Consider the following 24608-nt stretch of genomic DNA (forward strand, 5'->3'; position numbering starts at 1 on the left):
GCATTTGGGAGAGGGGGGGGGGTCATCAAAACCCATTGTGTCCCCGGTGCACAGATGAACTATTAGTCAATAAGTCTGCTACACAAATATTTATGACCCACTGGTAATAAAAACCTGATTGAAGGATAACCTACATGAAGAGGAAAGTGAACATACATTCCTCTCTTCTCGATGTATTGGATATTTTTGTTCAGCCCAAGTAATTTTTTCGGGTGCTGTGTGTAAAAACCCTGTCCATCCATAAGTGAGATGTGCCCTGTCTGTTGGTCTAGAAGCGGTCTGGCCCTAGAACTATTTGCCCAAATGCCAGATGGGCTGGTCTGACTTGTTGTTTTTTCCCCTCAATATCAACAATATCCGGCTAATAATGGAGCTCTTGAGGAAAAAATGGTCCGGTGTGTTAGAAATGCCGATTTCTTGTCCCAGTCCGCCCATGTCTCTGGCACGGTGTCTGTGAGAAGAGACTATGCCCTGTCAGTCATTCACCTGCTTTTCACTGGGCTGTTAGGGGGCAGGGCAGTAGGGCGGAGAATAACCTTGCTCAATGCTCATGATAGACACCGTTTACTACCTGTCTCACATTAGGTGAATTGTATGAAAAACACTTGTCGTAGTAGATTGATCAGGATGAAGATTGATATTCATAATCACATTTTACCCAAGGAATGGCCCAATCTGAAAGAGGTAGGCTATGTGATACCATACTACTTTACAAGATGCATTGACAACTTTAAAAAATAAAATAAAAAATAGAAAGGATGTAATCTATCAGGCTACTTCTCATGCCGGTACATGGTGCATTATTATTATTATTATTATTATTACCTGACCTTTGATTTACATAATGCCATTATGCACAGTCGCGCACATTGCCGAATGCGCTCACTGCTTGGCACTGCACAGGCTGTAGTGGATCTAGACTTTATATCTTGTCTCAATCAATACATCTGGTTATCTAATTGTGTTTTTTTACTGAGTCCTCTCATCTGGCAAAAACACCCACCACACATTGCTAAACAATAAACAGAATCAATTTATTTTAGCATAATAAACTCAAATGACTTAAGTAACATGTTATAACTGTGTTTGTCAGAATGCCAAAGTCCTTGATGAAGACTGTTAATTTGAAACTAACAAGAATATCATCGAGAACTCTGAAGAAATGGTTTTATATTTTCTATACAGCCAGTAAGGAAATCCTGTGAGAAGTTTTACCATCCCTCTGCACTGACTTGTTAAACATTAATCAATGCTTGGCAGTGACCCAGCCCTTTAAAGGCGGTCTTTTTTTCAATAGGCCTGACCTTAGCTAATGATTGTTCATGTGTGTGTCCCAAATGACACCAAGTTCCCAACATTCACTACGTCCAAATCAAAAGTAGTGCCCTATATAGGGAGCCTCTTGGAATAAACACCATGTTTTATCCTGGGAACAAATGTTCATTTGTTGGGGTGAGAAAGCCACAGAGAGCAACAGGAGTCCGTCAGGACAGAGGCCCAGCCACCCTGATAGTCAACATGACTCCAATTGCATCATATTGCCGGCAGGTAGCCTTGTGGTTAGAGCGTTGGACTAGTAACCGAAAGGTTGCAAGATTGAATCTCCGAGCTGACAAGGTAAAAAATCTGTCGTTCTGCCCCTGAACAAGGCAGTTCTTAGGCCGTCATTGAAAATAAGAATGTGTTCTTTATTAACTGACTTGCCTAGTTAAATAAAGGTAAAATATATATTTTTTAAATAATAAAATATTGGCCCATGGCCCTCCTAGTTTATTATACAGACATGTTTACAACAGTGCTGTTAAACAACATGGCTGCAATAGAGATATCATGTGTTCTGCCCTGTGCATTTTGCACCAACCTGTGGACTCATTGAATAAAATGTGTGAACAAATCCCATCCCATTTCATTCCTTATTGAAGTTAGACCTATTACTCTTAGGACCAGATAAACGGCTGCAACCTTTTCAAGACCCATGCCACTCCTACATAAAACAACAGCAACATTTTTGTCATTTAGCATACACTCTTATCCAGAGAAAATAGGTTTAAGTGCCTTGCTCAAGGCAGATTTTTCACCTAGTCGGCTCAGGGATTTGAACCAGCAACCTGTCCGTTACTGGCCCAACACCAGCTAGGCTACCTGATCCCACAAGCATTCTAACACTGTTGTAACTGTGTTCAAACATAGAGGAGTTGCATTGGGGTTCGTGGCCAAGTTCAAGGACATGTAAGCCACTGAGCATTCATACAGGGAAGCTATCTTCAGTCTAAATTGAGGAGGATGTGGATCCTATGGGATGGATATTATTACTCATTTTGGGCTGTTTCAGGGTTCATCCATATGCATATCACATATCACATTTGTTGTGAAAGTGGTTCATAGGTAATTTACTCCAATTAAAATGGCTTATGACATTGGCTGGTCTGTTTTTGATCCCTAGAGGCCTACTTTGCATACAAGCAGAACCCCAAGGTGCATAATGACAAGCAATGAAAGTTATAGCTTTCGATACATGGGAGCCATGAGATATGACTTTGTGAATGTTTTACAATAACACCAGGAAATTGTAAATGTCCTTTGCTGAGCAAAACACTTAATTATTCATTATCATGATGGCATAAGCACACTCTAATGTCAGTTTTATTTGTTCTTTAGAGATATGGATATGATGGATTTATCCAGCTTCACCATCACTGCAAGGTGAGTCTCAAGTTAGGTTACTCAACAGTACAGTACAATATATATATATATATATATATATATTATTTAAAAAAAAAATCTTCACATTTATTTAACCAGGTAGGCCAGTTGAGAACAAGTTCTCATTTACAGCTGCGACCTGGCCAAGATAAAGCAAAGCAGTGTGACACAAACAACAACACAGAGTTACACATGGAATTAACAAACATACATTCAATAACACAATAGAAAAAAATGGGGGAAAAAAAACATTTAATATTAAAGAATATGTTTTCGGTTACCTTTCCATATACTGATAAATGTGCACATTCTACAGCATAATGGAAATTAAAAGTTTTACTTGATGTATCATTTATTACAGACTTTAGCAACAGATTTCACGTTATACAGTATACAGCCTATTTAGTCCATGTATCAAGCATACAGCCTATTTAGTCCATGTATCAAGCATACAGCCTATTTAGTCCATGTATCAAGCATACAGCCTATTTAGTCCATGTATCAAGCATACAGCCTATTTAGTCCATGTATCAAGCATACAGCCTATTTAGTCCATGTATCAAGCATGCAGCCTATTTAGTCCATGTGTCAAGCATACAGCCTATTTAGTCCATGTATCAGCAAGCTTTCAAATTTGAATGGAGCTGTAGTGTACTTGCCATTTGTATATGTGGTGTACATTGTTCTCACTGAATTGAGATGTGATCTAACTCCTTGTTATGAGAGCTTGCCTGCCCATTATCCATGAGATGTGATAATGCCACATACAGCAGTTACCTGCAATGTTACCTGCAATGCTACTACACAGGCAGGGTTGGTCCTGGCCATTCTGCCTCCCTAGACGAGACAAAAACATTGTCTCCCCTACTAGAATAATACCAGTAAGAAACATTATGTTGAAAAGACTTCTAAAATACGTACTTTTCCAGATGTTAGGTGCAGAAATTAGGTTTAATTTCAATCAGAATTCAAAGTGAAAAGACGTATTTTCCAGATGTCGAAATCAGATACATTTTCAGTTCTGAATGAAAGTTGAAAATATGTATTTTTCAGACGTTGAAATCAGGTTCATTTTCAGTTCTGAAAGAAAATTAAATAGCTGTAATTTCTAGACGTCTATGTTTGGGACAAAACAAGGCTGGTCCAGACCGGACAAAATCTGAACCAAAGACGTCTATGTTATGTTCAGATTTGGGTCGGATCGTACCAAAAACCAACGTCCGTGGACATGGAAATCAAGGCCGGAATGCATCAGTCCGTGCTTATGGAGGTATAGCCTACAGTGTCGCCTGAAATTGAATTTTAAGAATGCCCATATATGTGGTAGGCCTACCATTTGTAAAACACACAAAAAAGAATGCCGGTTCAAAGACGTGGGCCCGTGCTTACTGGGGTGTAGCCTACCACGTCGGCCCGTGCTTACTGGGGTGTAGCCTACCACGTCGGCCCGTGCTTACTGGGGTGTAGCCTACCACGTCGGCCCGTGTAGCCTACCGGGGTGTAGCCTACCACGTCGGCCCGTGCTTACTGGGGTGTAGCCTACCACGTCGGCCCGTGCTTACTGGGGTGTAGCCTACCACATCGGCCCCGTGCTTACTGGGGTGTAGCCTACCACGTCGGCCCGTGCTTACTGGGGTGTAGCCTACCACGTCGGCCTGTGCTTACTGGGGTGTAGCCTACCACGTCGGCCCGTGCTTACTGGGGTGTAGCCTACCACGTCGGCCCGTGCTTACTGGGGTGTAGCCTACCACGTCGGCCCGTGCTTACTGGGGTGTAGCCTACCACGTCGGCCCGTGCTTACTGGGCCCGTGCTTACTGGGGTGTAAGCACGGAGGAGTTATCCTGAGCCTATTTGCAATGTGTTTACCCAGCGAGAAATGCAAAATTATTTTATTTTTTCGCTATGATCAGCTTGTAAAAAAATGTAACGGGATGAAACTCCTGGACAGCAGTTGAGTAGCCTGATTGTCCATTCGACTTTGACCTGTCCTGTTTTTAGGATATGTTGTTTGTTAACATGTCAGCTCATTTTTTATTTGATCGGGCATCATTTAGGTTAGGTTATTTGGTCGGAGAAACCTGCATGATGTAAAAAGTGTCCGTCTCATTACATTGTACCTCCACATACTCTTTTCTACCATGTGCTATATCTGCTACATGATTTATGTTACATTCTTTTTCATGACGGAATGTTGGTAGGGCGCTGCAGCGATGTGTCTCTCCAAGAGGACCCTGGAGAGGCACGTTGAGAATGGACAAGATAAATATTTTGCCTCACTGCCTTTGACAAAGTGGGCACTGCTTATCACAGCGTGGCATCAATGCTCCCCTAAAAAACCCATATACCACTGGTTGAGAGAAATTGTTGTTGATTTTGGCCAGAATTATGTGAGGTTTTATGTATTGTTGGTGGTGCATCTTGGTCAGTTTAGCTCAGAAAATTCCACCCTTGTCAATCTGTGGCTGTAGGCGACCACCTAATCCTGCCTAATGAGCAGGCCAGCCCTCTACTCAGGCTCTCCTGGGCTCTCTACAAGATCTCATTCACACAAAGCTAGTCTAGTGTTGCCATACCTCAAAAATCACATCGTTGTCACGCCTCGAAGCCTGTTTCTCGGCGAGGCTAACACAAAGCCAACCCTCCCTCTTGGCGCCACCTGTGGGTAGTGAGTGGGCAGCACAGTAAGATTTCATACAGACACTGACACCCACTGGGTCCAGCAACACCTGTGTCACTATGACAGTGTTGAAGTATTTGTTACCCTAATTGGTCCAATTGACCAATCACATCAGATCTTTTCACATCAGATCTTTTTCAGAGCTGATCTGATTGATTAAATTATCAATTAGTGATCAGATTTGGGCTGCTTGTAAACACAGCTTATGTGTGTGTGTGAGTACTTGCTGTTATGTGTGTTGACACCTGAATGTAAAGTAATAGCTAATGAGACATTTTCAACTCCCTCTCTAGTTTCCAAATGTTTCTCTTTGCTGCCATCAGGTGGCTGATTACATATACACATTTCAATTCCACTTGAGTGATTTGCTTCTTATATGACATAGAAGTGTTCTTGTTTTTTATTTTCTATTTTTATTACCATCTTTTCTCCACAATTGGTAGTTACAGTCTTGTCTCATCGCTGCAACTCCCGTACGGAATCGGGAGAGGCAAAGGAAGACAGCCGTGCATTCTCCGCCCACTTAACCCGGAAGCCAGCCGCACCAATGTGTCGGAGAAAACACTGTACACCTGGCGACTGTGTCATGCACTGCACCCAGCCCGCCACAGGAGTCACTAGTGCACAATGAGTCAAGGACATCGATCCCGGCCAAACCTTCCCCTAACCCGGACGATGCTGAGCCAATTGTGCACCGCCCCATGGGTCGCCCGGTCGCAGCCGGCTGCAACAGAGCCTGGACTCGAACCCAGAATCTCTAGTGGCACATCATCTTGCTCATCAAACAGAAATTGTAGGCATGAAGCAGTGAAGACAATGGAAGGCATAGAAACCAAAAAAAGAACAAATCAAGTGTCCTTCATTCTCTGGAGTTTTGTGCCATTCCATATTTTAGGGGAAGCAAAAATGATGAAAGACGGGAAGTTGTTCCGTGTGATCCAGGAGAACTGTTGGGATGCAGACGCAAGGATTCGGGACATGGATGCACACGGTATATACACACATATCCAATATCATCCTCATGTCAAAATCCTCTTGGCAGCATATTTTGAAGCCGGCAGAGTCATTCATGTTGCCTGTAAAGTAAGTCTGTATTGTAATGTTGTGGGTTTTGATGATGATGATGATGATGATGATGATGATGCTCTACTTTAGGGGTGACGGTCCAAGCCTTGTCCACAGTGCCTGTCATGTTTAACTACTGGGTAAGTCTGTCTGCAAGGGGAAAAAATAAACAGCAGAGTTTTGTTAAAGGTGCTTCACATAGGATATTTCAGAAAATGTACATAATATATCTGGCGCTAATAGTTTCACACTATTATGCCACGTTCAAAACAACTGGGATCTTGGAAATGGGAACTCGGAAATCCCCGACTTCTGACCTCAGCGCGTTCAAAACAATTGGGAACTCGGGAAAAAACTAGCTTCTACTCAGAATTCCAACTCGAGAACTCAGGCCTCTTTCTAGAGCTCCGACTTTCCGACCTGAAGATCACTGACGTCAAGATTTGACCTCCTGTTTCTCAGAGTTCCAGGTTGTTTTGAACGTGGCATTCCTTACCCGCCAGTGTTGTGATTGGCTGTGATATTCGCCTATTGATTTCTCCCACCAGAGCAGCATCTGTTGTCAAACTGTGAAATCTGTTCTGGCTTTATAGTTGTGATATCTAGTGGAAATCACTCTCCCTGGTTGCTACAATTCTACACTGTTCGCTCAATTTCAGTTTATGTGAGAAAACAAGCACTGAATATTTTAGGGAATCATTGTACCAAAAAATATAGTTTTCAGCGCTGTTTGAAGCTGGGGGACCAAAAAGGCTTTTTGAAGCGTTTGGTTTTGGTCCACCTGCTTCAAACAGCTGTAAAAACAATATTGTATCATACAAATTATAATTAGCAATTTATCATACGACATAGGTGATGGACATCCACAAAATAATACATACCATATGAAATGTAACATATCTTACTAATTGGAGCATCATCTGATTAACATACAAAATAATCAGAAATGCTCTGAGACCAGGTTGCAACCACACACTGAAATTGAGTGAACAGTGTAGAATTTTAGCAACCAGGAAATGACAGAGCGATTTCCACAAGACCACACAGCCAAAACGTCAAAACAGCTATCCCAGAATGACAACGGATAATGCTCTGGTGGGAGAAATCAAAAGGTGAATATTACAGACAATCATAAACACTGTTGGGTAAGTAATACTGTGAAACACTATCATTCCACTATTACTGCCAGATATATTATGGTATTTTTTAAGTTACAATGCAAAAATAAAAAAATATATCCTTACATTTACTCTCTGACATGTTTTTTTTTTTTACATCACTTCTCCCTTTTCTAAGACTTTGATGTGCTTACTTCTCTGTGAACATAGCTGCCAATGCATTACTAAGGCTTTGGTTGTGTTGGGTTCACTTCCCTGTTGTGACAGGCAAAACCTCATGACACCCTGGACCTGTGTGGGATCCTGAATGACGACCTGGCTAAGACAGTGGCGCTCCACCCCCGACGCTTCGTGGGGTTGGGTACCCTGCCCATGCAGGCTCCTGACCTGGCTGTGCTGGAGATGAAGCGTTGTGTTAGGCAGCTGGGCTTCCCTGGTGTCCAGATCGGCTCCCACATTAACACCTGGGATCTTAACGCCCCCGAACTCTACCCAATCTATGCTGTAAGAGCCATATACGTGAATTTATTTATTTAAATGGGCAGCTATATTCCTAGTGATATTCCAGCTATAGTGTTACAAAGCCAGATAGAAACACTACTGAAAATCATACTCTTGCTCTTTCTAGACTACACCTAAGATAGTTTGTGGACCAGATATTAGTGGAACTAGACACATTTGATGTTCGAGTATCAATTCATCAGGACTGTGTAATGATGTCGATTATGAAAATCATGAGTGATACTCCCGCTTTTCTATAGGCTGCTGAGGAACTGAGCTGTTCCTTGTTTGTACACCCATGGGACATGCAGATCGATGGGAGGATGGCCAAGTACTGGCTCCCCTGGTTAGTGGGTGAGTGATAGGATAAAGACTCAGCTCTGTTATGATCTACCTGGATGACGTTGTCACAAATGAGTAACCTTTTTTTCTTCTGTTTTTGTACAGGTATGCCATCCGAGACTACCATGGCCATTTGCTCAATGATCTTCGGAGGTGTCTTTGAGAGATTTCCCAAGTTGAAGGTCTGCTTTGCTCATGGAGGTAATTTACAACATACAGAGGAACAAATAATGACATTCAGTAAACAGTAAAAGTGTGAGCTAGGAGAATCTAAGAATCACCCTTGAAAGATTGACGTGTGAAGCAACGTTATTTCCCTAGGGGGTTCTTTCCCGTTCACTATTGGCCGAATTGAACATGGGTTCCAGGTCCGACCTGACCTCTGTGCTGTGGATAACAAAGTCAACCCACGGAAATACCTGGGCTCCTTCTACACTGACTCCTTAGTGCATGACCCCATCGCCCTCAAGCTACTTATTGATGTGATTGGAAAGGTATGCAGTGATGTGTCTAATTTCTAAATGGCAATGTAGTTATCTTCATTGATCTAGACAAATTATATTTCTCATTACTAAGTAGTTTAAAAGGATTGAAAGTTTGAAGTTTGTATTGGTAGAGTTTACAAAAGAGTTTATTATGGTCTCAGCTCTTATTATTTTCTTCCATAGGATAAGGTGATGTTAGGAACAGACTATCCATTCCCACTGGGTGAGCTGCAGCCAGGAACATTAATAGAGTCCATAAAGGAGTTTGATGGTGGTTTAAAGGTAAGGTAACACACTGAATGTGCTTTCTTTCTCTTGCAAAAAGTGTCCGTGATAAAAGAATAAGAGCGGGAACATGATGGTTTATGAATTTTCATGTGTTTGCTTTTCCTTTTCAGGACAAACTGCTTGCAGGCAATGCACTGGACTTTTTGGGGATTAAAAGAGAACAATTTCAGTGATTTACAGCATGAAGATATTGTCAAAACAAAAATGGAAAACAATGTTTGACTTTCAAATTACTCTTGAGTATTGGCAGGTCCATAAAACAAATACAACCTATTGCGTGACCAAAATGTAAATATTTAATTATAAAGATATTTTTCATCTATTTAGCTAATTTATCGTGATTTTTGTTTACATTGTTGGAAGTCATCTGTGGTCAACCCTCTCTTTGCTGTTTATGACTAAATAAAATTGAATATTCATTTCAAACAGCTTCAAATATTCAGTCAATTAAGTTCATTCAAATTCAAACAAACAGCTGTACAAGCCAGCAGGTGAGAGAGGATTTTAACTAGATGGGATACAGCTTTTGTCAGATCTGTCTTTTCATAGCAGTTTAGGAGAATTTACGCAGCAGGTTAGGAAAATTAAAATAGTAGGTTAGGAGAATTGGGCTAAGGTTTGGAAAAGGGTTAGGGTTAGCTAAAAACGTTTGAGGTTAATTTGACAAAAATTGTATCCCTTCTAGCCATGACCATTAGAGAGTGGTGAGAAACTGAATGAACGAATGAACCATAGATTGCTGGGCCTCCAATCTGTACAGATTCCACAGCCACAAAGTCAAAATTGTCTATTTGGTCTTAATTTAAAGTAAAATTCCACCCCAAAACAATATTTGGGTATTGTATATAGGCTTTTTGTTTTATTTTGTTCTTCTGTATTATTGACTGTATGTTTTGTTTATTCCATGAGTAACTCTGTGTTGTTGTATGTGTCAAATTGCTATGCTTTATCTAGGCCAGGTTGCAGTTGCAAATGAGAACTTGTTCTCAACTAGCCTACCTGGTTAAATAAAGGTGAAATAATTTTTATTTTATTTTTAAACAACAGATTTTTACCTTGTCAGCTCAGGGATTCGCTCTAGCAACCTTTCGGTTACTGGCTCAACGTTCTAACCACTAGGCTACCTGCCGCCCCAATTGAGGTACATATAACTAGGAATAAACTGACAGATAGTTAACAGTAGCAGCATATGTGATGAGTCAAAATAAAATTGCGCAAAAAGGAGTCAATGCAGGTACTTGGTTACCTATTTAGCTAACTATTAACCAGTCTTATGGCTTGGGCATAGAAGCTGTTCAGAGTAGAGGTCGACCGATTATGATTTTTCAAGGCAGATACCAATTATTGGAGGACCAAAAAAAAGCTGATACCGATTAATCAGACGATTTTTAAAAAATGTATTGGTAATAATGACAATTACAACAATACTTAATGAACACTTATTTTAACTTAATATAACACATCAATAAAATCAATTTAGCCTCAAATAAACAATGAAACATGTTCAATTTGGTTTAAATAATGCAAAAACAAAAGAAGAAAGAAAAAGTACAATATGTAAGAAAGCTAAAGTTTAAGTTCCTTGCTCAGAGCATGAGAACATATGAAAGCTGGTGGTTCCTTTTAACATGAGTCATCAATATTCCCAGGTAAGAAGTTTTAGGTTGTAGTTATTATAGGAATTATAGGACTATTTCTCTCTATACGATTTGTATTTCATATACCTTTGACTATTGGATGTTCTTATAGGCACTTTAGTATTGCCAGTGCAACATTATAGCTTCCGTCCCTCTCCTCACTCCTACCTGGGCTCGAACCAGGAACACATCGACAACAGCCACTCTCGAAGCATCGTTATCCATCGCTCCACAAAAGCCGCGGCCCTTGCAGAGCAAGGGGAACAACTACTCCAAGTCTCAGAGCGAGTGACATTTGAAAAGCTATTAGCGCGCACCCTGCTAACTAGCTAGCCATTTCACATTGGTTACGCCAGCCTAATCCCGGGAGTTGATAGGCTTGAAGTCATGAACAGCGCAATGCTTGAAGCACAGTGAAGAGCTGCTTGCAAATGCAAAAAAGAGCTGTTTGAATGAATGCTTACGAGCCTGCTGCTGCCTACCATCGCTCAGTCAGACTGCTCTATCAAATCATAGACTTAATTATAACATAATAACACACAGAAATACGAGCCTTAGGTCATTAATATGGTAGAATCCGGAAACTATCATCTCGAAAACAAAACGTTTATTCTTTCAGTGAAATACGAAACCGTTCCGTATTTTTTCTAATGGGTGGCATCCATAAGTCTAAATATTCCTGTTACATTGCACAACCTTCAAAGTTATGTCATAATTACGTAAAATTCTGGCAAATTAGTTTGCAACGAGCCAGGCGGCCCAAACTGTTGCACATACCCTGACTCTGCGTGCAATGAACACAAGAGAAGTGGCACAATTTCACCCGGTTAATATTGCCTGCTAACCTGGATTTATTTTAGCTAAATATGCAGGTTTAAAAAATATACTTCTGTGTATTGATTTTAAGAAAGGCATTGATGTTTATGGTTAGGTACAGTGGTGCAACGATTGTGCTTTTTTTGCAAATGCGCTTTTGTTAAATCATCCCCCGTTTGGCGAAGTTGGCTGTCTTTGTTAGGAAGAAATAGTCTTCACACAGTTCGCAACGAGCCAGGAGGCCCAAACTGCTGCATATACCCTGACTCTGTTGCAAGAGACGTGACACATTATCCCTAGTTAAATGTTAGCAGGCAATATTAACTAAATATGCAGGTTTAATATGCAGGTTTAAAAATATATACTTGTGTATTGATTTTAAGAAAGGCACTGATGTTTATGGTTAGGTACACATTGGCGCAACGACAGTCCTTTTACGCGAATGCGCACCGCATCGATTATATTCAACGTAGGACACGCTAGATAAACTAATAATATCATCAACCATGTGTAGTTAACTAGTGATAATGATTGATTGATTGATTGTTTTTTATAAGATAAGTTTAATGCTAGCTAGCAACTTACCGTGGCTTCTTACTGCATTCGCATAACAGGCAGGCTTCTTGTGTAGTGCAATGTAAGGCAGGTGGTTAGAGCGTTGGACTAGTTAACCGTAAGGTTGCAAGATTGAATCCTCAAGCTGACAAGGTAAAAATCTGTCGTTCTGCCCCTGAACAAGGCAGTTAACCCACCGTTCCTAGGCGTCTTTGAAAATAAGAATGTGTTCTTAACTGACATGCCAAGATAAATAAAGGAGTTTAAAAAATGTAATAAAAAATCTGCCAAATTGGTGTCCAAAAATACCGATTTCTGAATGTCATGAAAACTCGAAATTGGCCCTAATTAAACGGCCATTCCGATTAATCGGTCGACCTCTAGTTCAGAGTCCTGTTGGTTCCAGACTTGGTGCATCGTTACTGCTTGCCGTGCAATAGCAGAGAGAACAGATTGTGACTCGAGTGGTTGGAGTCTTTGACAATTTCTTTAGAAAAGGGGTGTTCTTAATGAGGCAATCAGTAGAAGAAACAATATCCAAAGGTTCCTTGCCCCTTTTTAGGTAAAAAGCTGAGGGATGGGGCTGGAGAAATGTAACCACTCTTCATAGACATAGCTATCGATGTAAGGACCATATCCATAATATCAAAATTATAGTTTTAACCATGTTTTGAGGCTATACAGTGTCTTTACATTTGTATTGTTTACAAACATTAGAGGAAAACAAGTTTATATTTTGGGTTATCATGTGGTAAGACAGCTCATGAGGCATTTACAAGTTAAATTCTTCAATAAACTATGGGTATATATCATTCATTTATAAGTCCAAAAGGGGATGTAGCATCTAAGGATTCTAGTTTCAAAGCTGCAATATGTAACTTTTTGGGCGACCCGACCAAATTCACAAAGAACTATTAGTTATAGATCTATCAGTCTCATTGAAAGCAAGTCTAAGAAGCGGTAGATCGGTTCTATGTGCTCTATTTCTTTGCTTCCAGTTCTTACATTTTTTTTGTTGTTGCATCTTTTACTTTCGTTTTGCACACCAGCTTCAAACAGCTGATAATGCAATATCTGTGGTTCTGGAAAATATTTTTTCTCAGCGGTTTAGATGGTACAATGATTCTCTACACTAGCTTGTTTTGTCACATAAACTGAAAAAAAGGTAAACTATAGCTGTGTTCGAATACTCATACTAACTGCACTATTAGTGACGTGAATGAAGTATATAGTATACTTTTTGGTCATAGTATGGATATTAGTTAGTATGCCAAGTTAGTATGCCAAAGGTTCCCGGATGTCGTACTAAATTCGCCAAAATACAAAATATTCATTCAGTGGACACTATTTCCGTGCTTTTAGGGCCCATAATGCAATTCTTCAGAAAATGGGAGTTGGCTTCACAATGTTTTCAGATTTGAAGAAAATGGCGGAAAAAAGTCTGATGAGAGCGGATACAAATTCATTGCTTTAACTAATTATTACAAATGTTAACAAAATGTTGATAACTGTAATAAAGTAATGACTTTTCAAATAAGTTAAGTTACGTTGGCTGACAATTTGTGTACGGTGACCTAATACATCGAACTTGCCAGGCAGTATATTAACTATCTGCTGTCTAACCACCCAACGTTTATTGGCTTGATTATTCACATCATTCTTAGCTAAGTGGTATAGTCGTTGTGCGTTTCAATAGACTGTTAATTCTGGCTATATACTCCGATTTCAGAGCGCTCTCAGCAGAATAACTGATGAATTTACAAACACTCAACACAGGTTGAATATGGCCGGTGGGGTCAAAGAGTAATGAAATTGTTGACAGCAGCACAGTTACAGTCACCTACGCTCTGGATAACACGAAAACAGTCTAATCAGCTCTGCAAGGGGGAGTAAAATGGTCAGAGCGAGAACACGTAGCTAGCCAACGTTAGCCAGTTAGCTTGGGTGCTTGACTGCCGTTGAACGATCAGATCAACCCTGTAAACACTCTGGATTTATGAATGCCCAGAGCACACTCTGGCACCCCAGATTGAATTTACAAACACACCCGAAATCGTAAAATGTTTAGCTAGTAATTTGTTATGCTAACCAGCTAGCAATAGGTTGCATAGCAACGTTATCCGTTTCCGGTAGACAGGCGATGCGCTAGTACTCTCAACTGAAACGATACCGTTTGTTTACATTATACTAAAATGAACAAATAGTATGTAGTATATACTCATTGCGTATGTAGTAAACAGTATGTTAGTATGGGTATTCGAACACAGCTTATTATAATTTTAGCTAGCAACCAGGAAATAGCGTAGCGATGTCTGTGCATTCTGTGAAGTTCACAATCCAGGGCGAATGGTGGCGATAAAGCCTGACTAGTTGGTTTGGCCGTGACTAAAAAAAAACATCAAAGAAGAAAAAAAAACAATATTGTGGTTTCCGGGACGTGACGATCATGGTTTCAGCGTACTTGCGTCCATCCGGTTATCGGTGTCCTGTGCGAATGCTGGAGAGCTATGGCGGCGTGCCGGGGATCCTCGTCGAAATGGTTTTTCACCCGGGAGCAGCTTGAAGCCACGCCGTCCCGCCGTACGGGAGTTGAGCCGGATAGAGAGCTTTCTTACCGACAGCAGGCGGCAAACCTCATTCAAGATATGGGCCAGAGACTCAACGTGTATCCTTTTATAAACCATCATCAGACATGTCGAAGGAAGGAGTATAGACATGGTGCCTCGTAGGCCCGTTTCCAAGGGTGCTGTGTCGTGTGTGGGAGCTGGGGACACAGTTAGTAGCCATAGTTTGTAATATCAGGACATTACAAATGTGCCAGTGGTCGCTTTAATGTATTCGGCGTTGTGTAGTAATGGTACAGCCAAATTGACTAGTTAGCAAACATAATCCGTCAACAACATGAAGGCCATCTATCTGGCGCCAACTAGCATGCTGTTAGCCTGGCAGTAAGTTAGCTAGCTAACATTTTAGTTTACTAATCTTCCCTGCTTAGTTCCCCTAATTGATATGTTAACTAGCTAACGTTGATGTGGGTTTTTTGTTTTATTATGAATATCCACATAGCCAATTGACGGCTGCCCAGCATGCCTTTGCCAACGTTAGCAAACCAGCATTGCGTTTTTCTGTCTAGTTAGCGCTAGCTAGTTCCACGGCCCAAACAATGGCAATGCAAAACCTGCATTATTGCTGGGCTTGTCATTTTCTTTTGCACGGTTACCCTGTTGCGTTATCTACCCAACAACAAATCATGTATTTACTGAAATTACATTTGAACATACTTGAATTCCTTAACCCGTTTTCTCCAGCTCACAACTTACTATAAATACAGCAATTGTTTACATGCATAGATTTTATATGTACCACTCTTTCACCAAATTCCACAGAAATGTAAGTATTTAGTCAGCCTGACTCTATTTTCCTTAAATATGCAACCTGTTTACATAATGTATTGCAATTAATTATCTTCTGTTACAGATCATTTCTCCAACCACATTATTCCTAGCTGCAAAAGTTGAAGAGCAACCTCGGAAACTGGAGCATGTCATTAAGGTTTCACATGCTTGTCTAAACCCTCAAGAGGCCCCGCTTGATACGAAGAGTAATGTAAGTCTGGGTACTATGGGTATTGTAGGTTTTGCTATTCTCCCTGTTTTTGTTAATAGCATCAACACCTGCCTTTGTGTAGTTTGAGGTGTGTCACCCGATGTAAGCTGAGTCTGATAGTAGTATGACAGAAGCAATTTGCAGTCTTTGCAGACAGATGTCTTTCCTGTCTCGGCATGTTCTTGGTGATATTATTCCTAGTAGCAAGACTACATTTAAAACAACTGGCACTAAGAAATAACCCATACTGTTACTTTGGAATAGGGGTATCGATAGACACATTACACATTTCATGTAATGATTGTCTATTGAACTTCAGGCATACCTCCAGCAAGCTCAAGAGCTGGTGATACTTGAAACCATAGTGCTGCAGACTTTAGGTAAGTAATGACTGAGTGAGGGTATAGCGACAACTTGTTCTAGTATACAAAGTGTTATGTTTGAATCTTATGTTGGACCATTGCTGTCAGGCATTGATGAATTGCCTCGTGTTCCATTTTCAGTTATATAAATTAGGTACAGTGCATTCGGAAAGTATTAGACCCCTTGACTTTCTCCACATTTCGTTACTTTACAACATTTGATTTGGATTTAAATAGCTTTTTTTCCCCTCAATCTACACACAATACCCCATAATGACAAAGCAAAAACATTTTTATAGAAATTTTAGCAAATGTAAAATAAATAACTTAAGCAAAAGTTTTAACTTTTCAGACCCTTTACTCAATACTTTGTTGAAGCACCAAAGACAGTCAAGGACATTCAGAAACTTGTCCCGAAGCCACTCCTGTGTTGTCTTGGCTGTGTGCTTAAGGTTGTTGTCCTGTTGGAAGGTGAACCTTCACGCTGGTGAGGTCCTGAGCGCTCTGGAGCAAGTTTTCATAAAGGATCGCTGTGCTTTGCACCGTTCATCTTTCTCTCAATCCTGACTTGTCTCCCAATCCCTACTGCTGAAAAGCATCCCCACAGCATGGTGCTGCCATCATCATGCTTCACCAAAGGATGGTGCCAGGTTTCCTCCAGACATGATGCTTGGCATTCAGGCCAATGAGTTCAATCTTGGTTTCATCAGACCAGAGAACCTTGTTTCTCATGGTCAGAGTCTTTAGGTGCCTTTTGGCAAACTCCATGTGGGCTCTCATGTGCCCTTTACTGAGTGGCTTCCGTCTGGCCACTACCGTAAAGGTCTGATTGGTGGAGTGCTGCAGAGATGGTTGTCCTTCTGTAAGGTTTTCCCATCTCCACAGAGGAACTCTAGGGGCTCTATCAGAGTGACCATCGGGTTCTTGGTCACCTCACCAATGCCTTTCTCTCCCGATTGCTTCTATTTCGCTAGGCGGCCAGTTCGAGGAAGAGTGTTGGTTGTTCCAAACTTCTTCCATTTCAGAATGATGGAGGCCACTGTGTTCTTGGACCTTCAATGCTGCAGAAATGTTTTGGTGCCCTTCCCCAGATCTGTGCCTCGACACAATCCTGTCTCGGGACCTCTACGCACAATTCCTTCAACCTTATGGCTTGGTTTTTGCTCTGACATCCACTGTCAACTGTGGGACCTTATATAGACAGGGGTGTGTCTTTCCAAATCATGTCCAATCAATTGAATTTACCACAGGGGAACTCCAATCAAGTTGTGGAAACAGCTCAAGGACGATCAATGGAAACATGCCGCACCTGAGCTCAATTTAGAGTTTCATAGGAAAGAGTCTCAACTTGTGTAATATAGGTATTTCTGTTTTTTTTTATTAGTAATACATTTGCTTTAAAAAAATCGAAAACTTGTTTTGCTTAGTCTACACACAATACTCTACAATGACTGTTTTTATTTAATACATTTTAGAAAAAGGCTTTAACGTAACAAAATGTGGGAAAAGTCGAGGGGCGCGAATACTTTCCGAATGCACTGTATGTCACGGTAACGTCAAACAATCCTCAATGCCAATATTCTATTACTGCAGGTCAAAATGGTCTGTTTTGATGAATCAGATGTTGGAAACGGCAGTCCCATCCATGTTCCAATTTGTGGTCTCCACAACTACGGAATACTCCAATTATGTTGCCACCATCTGCGGCCATTTTTGTTATACAACGTCAATATACTCACCCTTAATTAGATGTAAAGAAAGAGGAACTGCCTTTCATAATCGACATGTAATCCTGACTGTGCTCTTGTGTTGAAGAATAGAGGGGAAGAACCATTGATGGAACATTACTTTGATGCATCGTTGACAAACTGTTACTGTTGAAACTCACCTGTCATGTATTTTGTTCCAGGATTTGAAATAACTATTGAGCATCCACACACTGATGTGGTGAAATGTTCCCAGCTAGTGAGAGGTACAGGCTTCCTTCTTTGGTCTTTCATGCCCTCTAGTCAGGTCATTACTAGAAGGGATCCAGGTTTTGTCAAACTAATATCAGATTTGACTTTTCGTAGCAGCTTATGAGAACTTAAGCAGCAGGTTAGGAAAATGAACCTAGCATGTTAGGTAAAAGCTGGATCGCTTCTAGCCATGACCCTCTTGTCGTGTGGAAGGATAAATGCTGACATGATTGTGTAACAAATTGTTGTTAACCTTTGCATTTTCACTAAACATGACGTACAGTACATTAAATGTAGACACAACGAAATGAGCAGCACTGCAGATATTGAGATGAGTGAGATGCAAGACTTGGCTCTCACAGCGTCACACAGTATCTGCGTAAGCTCACGGGTTGCCTTCACGTTGTTAGAACGTGGTAGCCACGGGACCAAAACAGTGGCGAAGTTGAGCCTCATGCTTCAACAAATTTGTTGTTGCGGAAAAAGGTTAGGAATTTTTTTTGTCGGCTTAAGGATCCTCATTTCGTTAACGTTTAAACATTCACACCCCTAGCATCTGCATCATATCGATGAGTCTACCTTTAAAGCTAACATTTGTAAACTTATAATTACTAACAGAGAACACTGGTCGGCAAAAACCTTAACCCTCTTGTCTCTTTCACTTACAGCAAGCAAGGATCTGGCACAGACTTCCTATTTCATGGCTACCAACAGGTTGTTATCCTGACACCCCCCCTGCCTTTTTGTTGCACTGTGACTACTGCACACTATAGCTTCCTGTAAGCAGGGTACCCTTTCTGTGTCCAACGGCCCTCTATGCGCCGATGGCTTCTGGGACGCTAGCCCCCTCCACAGGGTGGGGTGGTTGGTGGTACCGGCCCTGGTCGCTGTGCGGTGTATTGTACAAGGGACCAGAGTTGGCACAGTGGGGTTGAATGCCCAATGTGAAGTGTAGTCGTGGGCTTGAACCTCACGGTTGCTCGGTTGCAAAAGCGCATATGTCTAAAAAAAAGAGACTTTGGTAGCCTGAATAGCAGCTAAAGTTTACACAGATGTAAACATAACTAGACGTCGTCCTGGTAAGTACTGCAAACCTTTTTTATTTGTTTTAAAACATTCGCAGTTAACCTTTTCAGTCAGTTAAGCAAATGTTTCATGTAATGAGAGCGATATATATATATATATATAAGAGACAAAAAACAGAAATGGAAGCGCTAATTACAATTTGATGTTAACCCATTTTCGGAGCCACTCAAATGTCATGTTTTTGAATTTGAAGAGAAGAATGCATGTTTTAATACACCATTTCATTGTATTGCAGAATATCTGTCCATCATAAGTATTGGTCTTGTTTTTTGAATTTTTACTTACAAACAACCATACAGTTTATATTCTGCAAATTATGGCAGAACAAGGTCCTGACCTGAAGGGTTCGTTTTGCCATGATGTCATGTTGGGATTTAATATCGCTTTTTTGTTTCCCATAGCCCAAAAACACCCTCAAAACTAACTACAATGTCTGGACACAGATCTTGATAAATGCTTTTAGTTTGGCCTGGTCATAATTAAGCTGCTGCTAACGCAATCCAGCAATCGTATGAAAAGTGTTTTTTTGTAAAAAAAAATAATAAAAAAAAAACAAATATGATCGAGCCGAAGACAACATTGTGTTCCAAAAACTGGCTGTTCTAAAGAAGGCAGGCTGCATTTGACCCATTAGAACTGGACAGGCTTATGGTGAACAGTAAACAGAATTAAAGAGCTTGACGCTGTGCCGTAGACATCATGGTAATTAGAGGATGAATAGCTTAATGCCTGAACTCTGTGACCAGCCACAGAAAGGCCTTGTTTGGGTCATAAAAATGGATTTCGCCATGGTTACTTGACCGTACCCTGTAGACTAAACAGTGAGGGGAAAAAGTGGAAACGGTACCAAAGTCTTTAGAAATATAATTGACTTGAATGGGAATTTAAGTTTTCGTTTTCTATGGTTTGGATTCTATTAGGGTTACAGTCACCGTGGTGAATACTTCTTAGATTTGATGTTTTTCAGGATTGTGCGGACTAGTCTCAGGCAGTGCAGTGATACGGGAGAAATAATATGCATTATGTCCAGGCATTTAACTTATTGTGGCACAAGGTTACCATCCAGCTTTTACCATGATATTTCAAATGGAAAACTATCTAGCTCTCTGGCCCTTTTTTTTATCGTTCAAGGTTCAATATTGTAGCGTAATCTATTTCTACATAACTTGAGTTGTAAAGAACTTGAGTCAACTTGGATTACAGTTGACTAGAAGACATTTCCGTGTGTTTCTCACCACAACCAGTTAGTGTAAATGAGTGGCTCTTTTGAATTTACTGCAAGCTGATTTTCTACGGGACCATAAAATGTTGACCCAGTGTTATTTATTGGGGTGGATTTCTTTAATGAATGGTGAAATTGGGTCACATTCCCACCAAAAAACCTACTAGTCTTTATTTGAATTTGAAGTTATTGTTATATCTGCAGCTCCTTTTGGTAACCACTAGGATGGTAGCCACAATGTGAAACTGACTCCTGATCTATTCTGCATGGCAGTAATTGTTCTTCCGTTAAGTGTGCAACTGTGTCAACGATAACATTTATTTTGCAATGCTTCTTCTGTTCTCAATACTGTGTACTATGGTTTACCTCGGCCTAAAACGCCTGTGACTTATCGTGTTTGCCCCTCTTCTCTTCCCTCTTCTCCATGTGACCTGTCTTGCGCTCCGGCCTCTCCTTGCGCAGCCTCCACCTCACCACGTTCTGCCTGCAGCACAAGCCCACAGTCATCGCCTGCGTCTGCATCCACCTGGCCTGTAAATGGTCCAACTGGGAGATCCCCGTCTCCACTGACGGGAAACACTGGTGGGAGTACGTGGACAACTCTGTCACGCTGGAGCTTCTCGATGGTGACTCTTAGATTATCGTTCATTAGTTCACGCTTGTAGTCGGAAAGACATGCAGAATGCTTAGTTACAATGTTTTAGTTTGGGAGAATTGTTTTGTTTTCGTCAATGAGAAATGTGTGGGTGTATGTTATTATTGCCATATTATATTAGGTGTTAAAACCAAGTGTCCTGTCCTTCAGAACTGACACACGACTTCCTTCAGATTCTGGAGAAGACGCCGAGCAGGTTGAAGAGGATACGGAACTGGAGGGTAAGCAGAAGTTATTCTCCGTTGAATCATCATTAATACCTCTCACTGACTCTGATTTGTAGATTGTCCTTGGTGTCTGCTGATTTTTATTTCAGTGTAGGTTCATGCTCTTCACTACCTCGTCATCATTCTCTCTTCTCCCCCATGCCAGGCCACACAAGCTGCCAAGAAGCCCAAGGGAGATGGCTCTCAGGCGAACGACCCCTACCCAGGACCCTCCCTGGTCCACGAACATTCCCTAGGAGACAGCATCCCTGGGGTCTCCAACTCAGCCTTCTCCAAAGCCGCCTCCTCGTTCCCTGTCCCACTGCCGGGTCACGCCAGTGGACCCCTCTCCCTGGACTCCATCGCCTCCATGCAGGGCAGCTCCTACACCTTCACCGCCCCCAGCGACTGGCCCCAGGACATGGGGGGTCGCTCGGAGGGAGGAGGCTATTCCCTCAAAACAGATACACTAGGCCTCCAGCAGGGGGCTTCACTGTCTCTGCAGCACGGCTCTCTGAACCCACACAGACCAGATAAGACCATGGAGTTCAACCCTATTAAACATGAACACAAGGCTGTAGCGGGGGGGGGTAAACAGCAACAGCAGCCCCCGCCTGCCCAGAAAATGTCCCTGGACAAGTACAGAGAGAAGCACGCTGCCGAGCTGGCGGTGCAGCAGAAACGCAAACAGACAGAGCAGCAGGCTATGGAGCCTGAGGGCAGGGATGCCTATATACCCTCTGTCCAGTCAGACCACAGGAAACACATGCAGCCCCACTCTAACCCAGGGAGCAGCAGCAGCGGCACCACTTCATCTCCTCTTAAAATGAAGCTGGCCGTTTTAGGCCAAGACAGGCTCCCCTCTGACAAACGGGACAAGGGGGGCTCACTCAAACTCCGCCTCCCAGTTCCTTCTCAGGGGGTCGTGGCCAGCAAAGAGGAGCTGAAGATGAAAATCAAGGTGTCCTCTGAGCGCCACAGCTCTTCTGATGAGGGCGGGCCCAAAAGCAAACATTCCAGCCCACTGGTGAGCAAGGAGAAGCATCGGGACCAGTCTGCCCACCGCCACCACAAGCAGCACGGACACTCTCAGCTCCACGCAGCACAGCACAGCGGCAATGGCCGGGGGGGCCTTGAGGGGCCAGAAGGTGTCGGGCCGGCCCTCCTCCGGAGCCCCCTGGGGCTAGGGAGCGTTGAGGGGTTGGCGGGCCCGGCCCTTGCTTCTGTTTCCAGTTCCTCCCGCAAGAGGGCACACCCCAACGTTGCCGGCCACAACCACCACTCCTCCAAAACGAGCAAAAGCTCCAAGGGCGGCGCAGGTAGTTCCTCTCATTGTTCCTCTGTTCAGCTGCAGTCACAGTGTGTGTCGTCTCACAGCTCTGGTTTTAACCTTCCCTTCCCCCTCCTCCCCCTGTCACATACCAGGTGGGCTACGGACATCTCAGCACCCTAGTGAAACTGGACAAGAAGCCAGTGGAGAGCCGCGGCCCTGAGGTCGCCGGCTGGGGTACTGCCAGCACCAAACAGACACTTTTGACATGCTCCCATTTCCTGTTAAGTGCCCAAGGAATAAACTCATTAACCCTTTATAGCAAGGCAATGGAAGGTAAAGCAAAAAAATATAAAGCAAAGTGTAGGACAAAAATATAATTATTATGCTTCCCGATCATCTGATCTCTTGGCAGTGCTGGTATAGTCCTGCCTGTTTCTGTATCTGTAACTGCTGCTTAGTCCTTAGTCCATATTCTCTGGATGGGTCTTGAAATGTGGACGTGAGTTAAGGGGTCATCCTAGTGTAAATGTTGAAAAAATGTGTATATATATATATATATATATACACATACATACATATATACATATATGTATGTATGTGTATATATATATATATGTACTGAAAAGGCATGGAAGATGCCATTTATTTTCTTTTAAATAATTACATTTCCACAACTAATCCAGTGAGAAAACAAGGCAAGCGGTCCTCTTGTGACTGGAGTGCTTGTCAGTTGGTAGTAGAGAAGGAAGGCCAGGCACGCCAAACATGGCCGCCAATGGAAGCTGGATTTTATTTTATTTTTTTGAACAAGTTTTTTTAATACTCAATACTGTATCGATGATCCGCATGTTTCTATCATCAAAGGGATAAAGCAGAATGCAGACTGCTGTTTACAGAAAGTGGAGATAAATGTACATACATTTTTGTATGTTTAAAAAGCTATACCATAAATACTCAGGTTTGGAGCTGCTTGTAAGTATAAGATGTATATATATATTATATATGATGGAGAAAGACTATTGTAACTTGATGTAGGAGTCCTGTCATTGGTGATTCTGACTGCAGCGTTCCACTGTTGTGCTTAGAGCCTGTACTACGCATGGCTGCCGGTAGAGTGCACTCGACCTTCGACCTTTCCATCCCTTTGTAGGGTCTGGATTTCCTCCAGTGCAGACCCTACAAACAGTACCAACCACCTGGCATGTTGTCAGAGGCCATGCAATTTGTACAACTATTTTCTTGGGGGGGCCTCCAAGATGACCTAAAGCTGGATGCCAAAGGCTGTGCCTCGCAACAAAAACAAACTAAGGACACGAGGACAGTAATACTAGTGCTATAGTTTACATGCCTAACCTTTGCTGTGAAGTGCATTTACATAAAATGGTTGCTTGGCTTGACCCTGTAGCCGATAGATGCAAAGCTGTAAATCAGTAATGGTAAATAATGTAGGATTGTTAATGTTCAGTGACGTGGCAGAAAAGTCGCCTGGTTATTGGGCTTAACGGTCCGTCAGTGTTGCTGATACAGTACGGCGGCTCGTGTGCAGTCTGCTTCTCAACGGGTCAGTTTCCTACAGGATATGGCAGATATCGTTCTCAATTGTGGACACAAACTAAGAACTGTTCTTTGACTGGTTAGTTCTTATTTCAGTGTCCAGACAGTTGGTATTGAGGCCAAGATGCTATGTTCCACCAGTACTTATACTCTTGGGCACAGACTGTGGTTTTGATAACAAGAAGGCAAGTGCAAATCTTGACAACTAGTTTTATTATTTTATTTAAGTTCTACAAATAAATCCTAAGGTTGACACTACCTTAACTTGACCTATGTTGTATGATTGATTGGTATGTTATATGAAGAGAATGGAAGCAGAATGTTATACAAATGCCCTATTTGTATCCTCTGCAAGATCTTGTTCCAAGAGTGATAAAGGTTTCAAGCAATACATTTGAAAAGGAATTTAAATATGGTATATTATGCGAATTTGACAGATTTACACTGCCGTTTAAAAGTTGGGGGTCACTTAATGTATTTGGTTTTGTACATCAAATT

General features: G+C 41.8%; 2 protein-coding genes across 4 annotated transcripts; both read left to right on the forward strand.

Annotated features, from left to right (window-relative positions):
- The first annotated feature begins 506 nt into the window (after window positions 1–506).
- On the forward strand, window positions 507–9606 carry acmsd (aminocarboxymuconate semialdehyde decarboxylase). Of its 2 annotated transcripts, none has more exons than XM_046369272.1 (10): window positions 507–684; window positions 2659–2703; window positions 6276–6372; window positions 6537–6586; window positions 7832–8068; window positions 8326–8419; window positions 8513–8608; window positions 8729–8901; window positions 9076–9174; window positions 9291–9606. In XM_046369272.1, the coding sequence occupies exons 1-10, from the start codon at window positions 595–597 to the stop codon at window positions 9351–9353; spliced, it is 1044 nt and encodes a 347-aa protein (XP_046225228.1). In that variant the 5' UTR covers window positions 507–594; the 3' UTR covers window positions 9354–9606. The 2 variants fall into 2 exon arrangements, with proteins under 2 accessions (XP_046225228.1, XP_046225218.1); XM_046369262.1 differs by lacking the exon at window positions 507–684 and adding an exon at window positions 1418–1617.
- A 4995-nt stretch (window positions 9607–14601) lies between these two features.
- On the forward strand, window positions 14602–24379 carry LOC124048458 (cyclin-T2-like). Of its 2 annotated transcripts, XM_046369285.1 has the most exons (10): window positions 14613–14853; window positions 15497–15578; window positions 15666–15794; window positions 16114–16174; window positions 18066–18128; window positions 18783–18828; window positions 20885–21048; window positions 21228–21298; window positions 21450–22602; window positions 22709–24379. In XM_046369285.1, exons 1-10 carry the CDS (start codon window positions 14696–14698, stop codon window positions 22774–22776), a joined length of 1995 nt encoding a protein of 664 aa, XP_046225241.1. In that variant the 5' UTR covers window positions 14613–14695; the 3' UTR covers window positions 22777–24379. The 2 variants fall into 2 exon arrangements, with proteins under 2 accessions (XP_046225250.1, XP_046225241.1); XM_046369294.1 differs by lacking the exon at window positions 22709–24379 and having other exon boundaries at window positions 14602–14853; window positions 21251–21298; window positions 21450–21955.
- Window positions 24380–24608: the final 229 nt, after the last annotated feature.

This window comes from Oncorhynchus gorbuscha, linkage group LG01, assembly GCF_021184085.1.
Source record: "Oncorhynchus gorbuscha isolate QuinsamMale2020 ecotype Even-year linkage group LG01, OgorEven_v1.0, whole genome shotgun sequence".
In the NCBI taxonomy this organism is placed as follows: domain Eukaryota; kingdom Metazoa; phylum Chordata; class Actinopteri; order Salmoniformes; family Salmonidae; genus Oncorhynchus; species Oncorhynchus gorbuscha.

Excerpts from the sequence above, each read along its gene's own strand:
- LOC124048458 (XM_046369285.1), top strand. The coding sequence starts at position 14,696 with ATGGCGGCGTGCCGGGGATCCTCGTCGAAATGGTTTTTCACCCGGGAG. Across the intron at positions 16,175-18,065 it reads CATAGTGCTGCAGACTTTAG|GATTTGAAATAACTATTGAG; the intron begins GTAAGTAATGAC and ends ATTTTGTTCCAG. Across the intron at positions 18,829-20,884 it reads TATTTCATGGCTACCAACAG|CCTCCACCTCACCACGTTCT; the intron begins GTTGTTATCCTG and ends CTCCTTGCGCAG.
- acmsd (XM_046369262.1), top strand. The coding sequence starts at position 1,519 with ATGACTCCAATTGCATCATATTGCCGGCAGGTAGCCTTGTGGTTAGAG. Across the intron at positions 8,609-8,728 it reads GGTCTGCTTTGCTCATGGAG|GGGGTTCTTTCCCGTTCACT; the intron begins GTAATTTACAAC and ends TTATTTCCCTAG. Across the intron at positions 9,175-9,290 it reads AGTTTGATGGTGGTTTAAAG|GACAAACTGCTTGCAGGCAA; the intron begins GTAAGGTAACAC and ends TTTCCTTTTCAG.